Source organism: Nothobranchius furzeri, chromosome 13 (assembly GCF_043380555.1).
Source record: "Nothobranchius furzeri strain GRZ-AD chromosome 13, NfurGRZ-RIMD1, whole genome shotgun sequence".
Lineage (NCBI taxonomy): Eukaryota > Metazoa > Chordata > Actinopteri > Cyprinodontiformes > Nothobranchiidae > Nothobranchius > Nothobranchius furzeri.
In genome coordinates, this window is record NC_091753.1 from 56,498,096 (window position 1) to 56,508,095 (window position 10,000).

Below are 10,000 nucleotides of genomic sequence, written 5' to 3' on the forward strand. Positions count from 1 at the left end.
CCGGATTGCTCTTCATCAGACTGGAAACGGAGCAGAAAAAAGGGTCAGGGTGACGAATGGACTGCAGATCGCCCCCAGTGAGGATTAAGCAGTCTGGATAATGGATGGATGATGGATGAGCCTCTCCTGAACTGCTGAAACATTTCATCCTGCTCTTTGATATTTGGAGTTCATTTAACTCAGAACCAAACAGAACCATCTGGGTCAAAGGGTCAGATTCTGTCATTTCAGAGAAAACTGATCAGTAACTGATCGTTGGATGTGCTCATGAACTCTTTTGAAGTCATCTACCTGGTTCCACACCTGCTTAGACTCCATCAACACCTGGATGGTGGGAGCTTTCTTCAGCTGAATGAAGATAAGACTGAGATCCTCATCTGTGCCCCAGACAAGCTGGTTCCCAAAGTCAGAGACTCTCTTGGTCAGCTTGCTTCTCACACCAAACCTTCCGTCAGGAATCTTGGCGTGACCTTTGACCCAGCTCTCACCCTGGATTCTCATGTCAGTTCTCTTGTTGGCTCTTCCTTCTTCCATCTCAGGAACGTTGCTAAGCTGAGTCCCATTCTGTCCCGCTCTGAACTTGAGACAGTTCTCCACACCTTCATCTCCTACTGTAACTCTCTTCTCACGTGTCTGAGCAGAACCTCCCTGAACCGTCTACAGGTGGTTCAGAGCGCCTGTGCTCGGCTTCTGACCAAGTCCTCCAAACACACCCACATCACCCCGCTTCTCCTCCAGCTTCACTGGCTGCCAGTCACCTTCAGGGTTCATTTCAAGATCCTGGTTCTGGTCTATAGGGCCTTACATGGACAAGCACCATCTTACATTGGTGATCTTCTCAGTCCCTTCACCCCCAGCAGGTCCCTGAGGTCCGGTGACTAAAGACCAAAGGTGACAGATCATTTGCTGCTGTGGCCCCCAGACTCTGGACCTCTCTCCCTCTGAGCCTGAGATCGGTGGACTCAGTGGTCTCCTTTAAAAGCAGCTGAAGACGCACCTGTTCAGGCTTTGGTGGGACCTTCATCCCCCTCTCCTCATTCTGGGATCCACTGATTTCCCTCTTTCCTGTTAATCTTCTCTCTCCCTTTTCTTACATTTTGAATCACATATTTGTTTCTCATTTTAAACATGTTTGAATCATTTTTTGAAATCTTTTTTTATATTTTAATGTTTTGTTTTTGTGAAGTGCCTCGTGATTTTTCTCTTGAGCGACGTTATTTAAAAGATCGTTTTCTTTCTGCTAAGTCTGTTCTGACGGCTCTGGCCCACTCACACCGCTTTACCTCAGAACTACAATGATGGTGGTGATTATTATTACATTCATGGCTTTGTTTTCATCATGACTAAGCAGAAAACTCTGGTACTGAAACTAATGAAGGTTCTCTTGTTGTTAGCATGAATTAGCTCTTAGTGTGCTCGTGAAGCAGCAACATTTTAAATGCTGTTATTGAGTTTAGGTCAGATTTTAACACTACAGGTGTTCTAGTGTCTACCTTTATTGTTTCATTCATCAAACCGTCAAACTTTCCCCTTCCTGCAGCTGCAGGTCCATTTTCATCAGAACCACCTGACGTCATGGGTTAGACAGAAGGTTTTAGACCGCTGGACTTCCTGTTCTCAGCATCCCCCAGAAGTCCTGTTGACATCAGGTCACATGACTCACAAACAGAAACATCTCTCTTGTGTTTATATGTGGATGTGGGATGTTTAACATCTCTGTAGGAACACAGCAGGAATTCGGATCAATGAAGGGATCTGGAACCCTTTTCAGGATGCTTTCAGGTCATGTGACCCGAAGTTCTGCAGAATCTCACGTCTCCTCCCCTCCTGCAGCATGTGGGAAGTAAACAGCTGGAGGAGCTGAGCTCAGCATGTGTGTGAGTGCCCCGCCCTGCTTCCCAGCCTCTTGTTGTTTTTGCTGGTTTTGTTTCCTCAGCCTCCATCATCTGCTGGACAGGAAGCTGTTAGCGCTAACGAGCCCAGAGCCGACTGATGGAGACAAGTCCATCCGCTTAAGATCGATTTACAGACTCAGAGCCCCGTTTTCAGAAGTGAACTCTCCATCAGAGGACAGCTGACGCCACAGTTCCTCCAGCAGATGTTTGTTTATGGAGCCGCTGCTACGGAGGAGGGGAGGCCTTTTCCAGTTAATGTGGAAAAACCAGCAGGCTGATGTACGGATATCTACCACCTCTGCTGCTGCTGTAACATCTAAACGCCACAGCTGGAACAAACACAAAACCATAAAACGGTTTTATTTAATACACACCCCACACACACTCTCCCTCACCATTCAGATTTATGGGCAGGGTGGAGGACCGGGCCTCGGATCGCCCGTCAGCACAACTCTGTGACCATCTAGAATAATTAGACATCCCGCTGCTCTCTTACATCCCTGAACATGACTGTCCCATCATGGTCTCTGGGGACATGCATGGTCCTGACTCATCAGGTTTTCTGTGTAGCGGTCACACTTTATTAATTATGACCAATAAGATGTGATGATTCCATTTAAATATGAAGTATCAACCTGATTGATCTTTGAAGTTTATTCAGAAGATTATAGTTACTTTTACTTGTTCAGGGATCATAAACACACTTCGTATTAATTCAGACAGAGTCAGTATATGGTGAAGAAGGAACTTTATTCTTTTCTAAACTAATGATTATGCAAGATATGAATAAGGAGATGGGATGGAGTGGATATGCGGTGATGGAGTGTGATGTGTAGGTGGTGTGATGTAAGTGAGATGTTTATCAGAATCTTTGTATCTGAAAGAAATTATGAAATCTGGGTGTAAAAGAATTTGTTGTCTGCTATAAACTAGAGAGTTGATTATTAATAAAACGGCATCAGACGCAATCTGTTGTGTCTACAAACCAGGGTATCCGCGGGTCCTTAAAAAAATTGGCTTTTCCAAATTTAAGGCCCTAAAATTCCTTAAACATGACAAATAATCCTTAAATACAGTTTCCAAAGGTGTTAAATTACCAAAGACCCAATAAACAAGATTCTTTTATTTCTATACATTTTTTGTGAATTTCTAGTTGGCGTTCAGCATTTCTTGTGTACGATGTTGGCGTAAGCGGAACCGTACACATTCAGTTGGTTGTGAAAGGGGGCTATTTTTAGACGAGCACATTAGCTGGTTAAGCTAGTGGGAGCTTGCGCCACGGGGAAGGGCAAGTTTAATGGTAACTGGATGGCTAATCCCACGTTCGCGACGTGGTTAGCGCCGGTTCCAGGCAATAGCTGGAAATTATAGCTTAAATTTAATTTTAAAAAATTGCTTAAATTTGGTCAAAATGGCCTTAAAAAGGTCTTAAAAGTATTAAACTTGGCTCCCATAAACCTGCAGATACCCTGACAAACCCTGGCGGAGACCCCCAGCAGATCCGGACTGTCAGAAGTCGGGTGGACCTCACGGCGCCGGGATTTCGTAGATTAACTCCGATTCGACCCGTCCAGTCTTGAGATGTCTCCAGGTCACAACAGTAGCTGGAACGCTTGTCTGCGTCCAAAGTGGATGTGGCTGTTAGGGAGCCGTCTGGCTGTGTCAGCTTGCAGCGTGCAAACAGGTGTTGACTGCATGTCAAAAGAGATGTCTCGAGGATGCTTGTTCCGAATTGGCCGGTTCGGAACTCCGCCAGAATCTGAATTACTCGGGAAGCAGTTCGTGTTTTATTAAACTACTTTCTTATGATTTCTGGCCATTCTAGCAAATCTGAATGTGCCGTATCTGGAAGGCTTTACCAAAACATTCCTCAGAAAGCCACGCGTTCCTTCAGATACAATAACGTTTTTAACCTTAACCCTCCCACTGTCTTTATGGGTGACCCCGTGAGAAAAGTTGACCATTGAGCGGGATTGATGGTTTATCCCTTGAGGTTCAGGTGGCAGGGGTGAGGTGGTGCTCACTCCTCACCCCTGCCACGTGAACCTCAAGGGATAAACCATCAATCCTGCTCAACGGTCAACTTTCCTTGTGGGGTCACACCCGTTAGGACAGTGAGAGGGTATGGAGCTAGGATTGGGACAATATTCAATGTAGCTTGTACCAAGTTTTGTAACTTGGAACATGTTTCATGACACGTAACTTTGGATTCGTAACTTGTAACTTTAGTTTTCTAACTTGTAAATCTCAATTAGTACTTGTATTTCTTGTTTTGTAAAATCAAACTTTAATTTTGTACATTTACTACTCATTTTGTAACATCAAACATTCATTATGAAACATGAAACTTTCGTTTTTTTACCTAGCAGACTTCCAAAATAAAAAAATCAATGTACAAGTTTGAAATCAAAACTCTCAAAACACACGTTTCATTCTACAGGTACAAACCTCAAATCTACAGTGTTACAGATCATTTTGTCTCAATTCTAGCGTCAGTGGGAGGAACTTGGGTGGAACCAATGAGAGTACGAGTCTTGGCTACCAATCACGTTTCTCGAATTGGAAGGTATCTTAGTGTAATGTGTGTGAGTGTTAACAATGATTAACTTGTTAAATCACACACATAGTGATTTGTGATATAAATGCAGGGGCGTGTCCAGGGAGTGGCCACCCTTGGAATCTAATTGGCCACCCCAGGTGCCACCCCACTAATTTACCTTTAAATAGGCTTTTCATTGTTCACAAAAGGCTTGGGGGTAAAACAAAAAAAACATAACCATTGGTGCCACTCATGCACAAAGTTGTGCCTCACCTGGGCCACCCCATTTTAAAAGATCTGGACACGCCACTGTATAAATGGATCATTTTAAGAACAATAGTCATTTCACATTAATCGATTTAAGCACAGGTTATTCAAACATTTGATTTAAGCACCTTGTTCAATCATCACGTATGATTATTTAACTTATAAGTTGTAAAGCCTTGTAGGATTCGTGTGGATTCACTTTTATTCAGAGTGAGGAATCCAGCCGTCTGACGTTTAGCAGAGAGATGAGGCTTTTGCGGGAGACCTTGACAGTTTATTTTGTCTGCATTGAAGAACACTGAGTGAGTAAAAGTGTGCGTCTGGACCCACCAGCTGGTGTAACCTTGACTTTGCAGCTCTGGCGTGCATGAAAGGTTACTGCGTCAATTCGATGGTGAAGATAGACCCTTTTGATACATCACATCTGTCATTAATGCACTCGTAGGAGCTCTACGGCCCACCGTCCCACTCACAAAGCTCTAGATGTCGCTCTCACGACAAACATCCATGAACGCCCTCTCTGTTACACTACTGCTTCAACTCCACAGAGCGTCTGCCAGGAGTTAAAGTTAAGTTAAAGTCCCATTAGTTGTCACACACACAGGTGTGTGTGCAAAATTTGTTCTCCACATTTGACCCATCCCCTGGGGGAGCGGTGAGCTGCAGAAACAGCCGCGCTCAGGAACCATTTGGTGGTTTAACCCCCCAATCCAACCCCTTAATGCTGAGTGTCAAGCAGGGAGGCATTGGGTCCCATTTATTCAAAGTCTTTGGTATGACCCGACCAGGAATCGAACCCCTGATCTCCCAGTCTCAGGGCAGATAGTGATGTTACCTGTGACACGCAGGATTCGAAGCTTGTATCACCAAAACGAACCACCGCAGAGCAAAGCACTGTGTCAGAGCTTGATTTGTTTACTGAAAGTCACGTGACCAATGAGCAACGATGCTTCATTCACCCTTCCACCCACGTGACCGCTTCACACGTTGTTTCAAACATTTAAAGCAACGCAAACCGAGAGGCGCAGGTTTATGGCAAGCCAAATGAGCATTTATTCTGATATCAGGATGTCAGCCAGAATTGTCATTAACATGTAAGCCATTTCTGTCCACTAGTTAACTAGTTAGCCATGTTTGTGTCAACTAGTTAAATAGTGACAGCCTAAATGTCAACTAGTTAACTAGTAAGGCCTAAATTCTCTCTAGTTAACTAGTTAAAATGTTTCATATCTTACTAGTTAACTAGTATTGCTCAGTGTGTTCACTAGTTAACTAGTGTGCATTTATGTCTACAAGTTAACTAGTGTGCACATTTTGACCCTCACTAGTTAACTAGTGAGACAAATACCTTCAAGTAGCTGACTGGTATGCATTTCTGCTTTTACTAGTTAACTAGTGAGCAGTTTTTGTGTCAACTAGTTAACTACTGAAGCCTAAATGTGTTCACTAGTTAACTAGTGCGCATTTCTGCTGTCACTAGTTAACTAGTGGGCACATTTTCACCCTCGATATTTGACTAGTTGACACAAACATGGCTAACTAGTTAACTAGTGGACAGAAATGGCTTACATGTTCATGACAATTCTGGCTGATATCCTGATATCAGAATAAATGCTTATTTGGCTTTCCATACAGATTTGTGTGACCTGAGATTGACGGTTCAGGATTCAGTATTCAGTGATAAAACACCGAGTCGCAAAAATGGACCCTGTAGCAAAAAGAGGGCGTTCTGAGATGTGGGAATGTTTCAATTTAATCTCTCCAAATAAGGTTTGAAAATGTATTTGGTCTAGTCTAGTAAATTACCTTTATAGTAGTAATACTTGGTGCATATTGTAGGGCTGTATCTTTTAGACCGTCTGTCATTTTCCTTTAATTAAATTAAAATCTAGTTTGGTATGATTTTTCTTCTTTTATTGGTAATTAGTATAATAGTTGATGAGCTTTTCAGTTTGGTTGTGCGTGTAATGGAATTTAGTATGTCCTATCCTTATGTGAATTTTCTAATCTTCATTTTGTTACTCTATTTCTAAAAAAGATACATAAATTGAGCTAATTATTCCTGCCTAATAATCCAATAGAAATGTGAAAAGTAAAATATTTGAATATGTAGAGAATGTTAATATGTGTAAATTAGATATATTTCATCACGTATCCCATAAAAATAAACATTGTTTCATTTCAAGTATTCACACCAAGAAAAGCAATTTTAGTATATTTAATGTAATGTTCAAATCCAAGATACTATTATATGATCCTGAGGAAGCTTTTTAATGCTTTATTTGTCCATAAAGTTCAATACACCATTCATTTTCAGTAGAATTGGCTGACAATACAATGAAATACAAACATTAACCAGCAGATGTCCTCCCAGAGTTTTGAAGCATCGAACCTTGAACCATTTTTCAATACAATTGGATTGTAAAGCTTTGTTGGTTCAAAAGGCTTCACATCATCATCACTAAGGGCGGACACTCTACCACTAGGCCACTGAGGTGGTGGACCCACAGCTTCCACCTCTACGAACATCCACATCCTGCTGCCCACTCACTTCTCCACTCTCATCTCCTCAGACCTCCATCGCATTCTCCCAGTAGGAGAGGAGACACTGACATGGAGCAGAGGGGCCATGCTAACGGCAGTTATAGGTAACCTAGCTCAATGCTAATGTTAGCTGCAGCAGGATTCAGGATTGAAACCACTTCTGACTGTGGGTAAACATCTAAACTGGCTGCTGATTTCTTAAAAAAAGACAGATTCTGGGAGTTCTGGTCAGGATGACCCAGCCTGGTGTGAGCCTGTTGATGTTCACAAAATTTGGCGTGGCCCTTTAAGAGCGTCTCCATGGAGACGGTGCACGCCAGAGTCCTGCAGACCTTTTAATAATGTATGAGGCTGCTTCACATGCCTGCTGTAGATCAGCTTCATCAGCTGCCGAACGGGATGCTCTGAGATGCTTCGGCTCAACCTGCCACCTGCAGCTTCCTGCAGCAGACCTCACCGGAGCCTCCCACCTGCTGATGCGTTTACTGTGGAACAGAAACAGTCTGAGTGTGACGGAGCACTGGATCAGTCTGAAATAATCGACTGAGTTTCTAAAGACTGATGAGTTGTAATGAACTCTGGCTGCTGGCAGAAGAAGAATACAAAGACACGAGGACCGAATCTGGGTTCTGGACGGGATCAGGATCACTTTAATGAAGCCAAACTACTAAGATTCAAGCTCCTCCCACTTACCTGCTCGAAACAGTCTATTAATCTAAACTGTTAATCTACAAGTCCTTCCAGTTTTAGTGAAATACTTCATGTTAGAACATTTTTGTTTATCTAACATTAAAACTACATAAATCAACTGCCGCCCCAGATGATCTTCTCTGATCTGCTCTTAAAAAAAAGATTTGGACCTGAAGGTCTGAACCGGATCAGGTGGACCTCTTCCCCGTCACGCCATGCTGCTGCAGCACTGCGCCTCCTGCTGGACGGACAGGGCAGAAATCTGCAGCAGGACGAGGCTGCAGCTCACACACACGCACGCACACACACACACACACACGCACACGCACAGATGATGAGTGGAGGTGTTTGATCAGCTGTTACCTTATTTACCTAAAAGACTGACAGTGGTAGCTCCAAAGTGGGTGGGGCTTTCTCACATGGATCCTGTCGGTCTCCATGGCAACGTCTCTGACAGATTTTGTGAGTTTTGTGGTGCAAAGCGCCTCCAGCAGCCACAGCTGAAACAAACACCTTGATGTTTATTTTTATATCTCCGGAGCTGCTGACCAGAAACGATGAGGATCTTACAGGTGATGAAGGTGTTTAGATGCTCATGGTCCGGCATCATTACCACACTTATGTGGATCTGAGGACCTTTAGATCTTCTCAGTTCCTTTCAGCTTTACTGTGACTCATGTCTGCCCCCCCGCTGCTGCAGAGAGGAACAGCTGCTTCATGATTGGTTCCCAGATGGTCTGGTGGTTCTGCTGCTGACCTCTGACCCCAGCCTTTTCCTGAGCTGAAACCTGAACCTTCTCTCACACTCTCTGAAGTAAATCGGTCATGGATCCGTGCTCGGAATGATTACCTGTCAGCTGGAGAACCCGGTCAGCACCATGACCCGTTACTGTGCCCTGTTCCGTCTGCTGCTGTCCAGAGAGAGTAAAGGAGAGGAGGAAGAGGAGGACGAAGGCAGTGTTCACAGAGAGAGCAGCCAGCAGGGTGAGTCCTGATCCGAGAGCGAGAACCAGGTTCTGTCTGGACCAAGAGTCCCGTCAGGACCAGGATTGCACACCGTCCCATCAAAGATCCAGTTTGGTCCAATCTGAACCCTCACACTAGTTTTGGTTCTGGGCGCAGGTCCGTGTGTGGGTCAGGGCGATGCAAAAGACATGCAAATTCATGTGTGTGTGTGTGTATGTGTGCGTGTGTGTGTGCACGTGCATGCTCATATTATATCCTTATTGTCAGGGCCGTTGCTAGCTATTTTGGTGCCCTAAGCACAAAGTCTTCGTGGTGACCCCCCCCCCCCCCCCGCAGAAAAAAACAACACAATAACACAGTATGTGCAAGCGCTTCGCCTTAAATTCTCTTTAATTCTCTTGTATGCACAAACTGCTTATTATTTACAAAAAGTAGGATTGACATTTACATAATATAACATACACAACACAGGAACTCCATATTGTTATTATTTAGAACTATGTAACAGGTCCACACACCACACATGTGGCACACGTGTTTCTCCAATGTAATTTTCAGATGCTTTTTCAGACCCAGGACTCACTCTGCCTTCAGAAGTGCTGGCTGTGGGCTGTGCTCGGTCTGTCGGTGTACTTTACCAGTACCTGGTCAGGGCTGGGTGATGTTGTAGAAGGTTCAGACGTGATGGCTGACAACTGATCGTGAGCTCTTGAACTGCTGGTGGAGGGCTGATCTGAACTTTTGGCGTGAGCTCCTCCTTGAATGTACTTGTTCATTGAGCCTGCATTCAAACACAAAAAGATAATTTGTCATATTCATTCTATAATAAGGTAAAAGTTTTAAACCATGGTAAAAAAAATACTGCAATAGATTATTTATAGGTTTATATTGGCTTATAAATCACTGGCGTGTGACATGACTAAACTCAAAACTATTTAACGTAGAACCCTAAGAATGTGCAGACCCTTTACCGATAACCATCGATCGATCCATTCCGGTTGATTTCAAAATAAAAATTTGAAATAGAAAAAGCGAAGAGACGATCCAAAATGTATGAAACTCAGTTTAATGTGAAACAAAACTAAAAACAAACAAACAA

At 43.6% G+C, this 10,000-nt stretch overlaps 2 protein-coding genes across 3 annotated transcripts in view; one reads left to right on the forward strand and one right to left on the reverse strand.

Moving 5' to 3' along the window:
- LOC107379885 (fibroblast growth factor 12) overlaps window positions 1-10,000 on the forward strand; it is a 42,161-nt gene that overhangs the window by 3,675 nt on the left and 28,486 nt on the right. Inside the window, exon 1 of one of the 2 annotated variants that reach the window (XM_054742375.2) lies at window positions 8,454-8,919. The exons of the other annotated variant lie outside the window; for it this stretch is intronic. Within the exon in view, the coding sequence (XP_054598350.1) occupies window positions 8,778-8,919 (142 nt within the window). The 5' untranslated portion in view covers window positions 8,454-8,777. Of the gene's footprint in view, window positions 1-8,453; window positions 8,920-10,000 lie in introns of those variants that run through there. 2 annotated transcript variants of the gene reach the window in all.
- Window positions 9,265-10,000, reverse strand: part of LOC139062583 (protein starmaker-like) — a 2,115-nt gene continuing 1,379 nt past the window's right edge. Inside the window, exon 1 of the mRNA XM_070543844.1 lies at window positions 9,265-10,000. This exon is cut by the window's right edge and continues 1,379 nt beyond it. The gene's annotated coding sequence lies outside the window, so the exon portion shown is untranslated.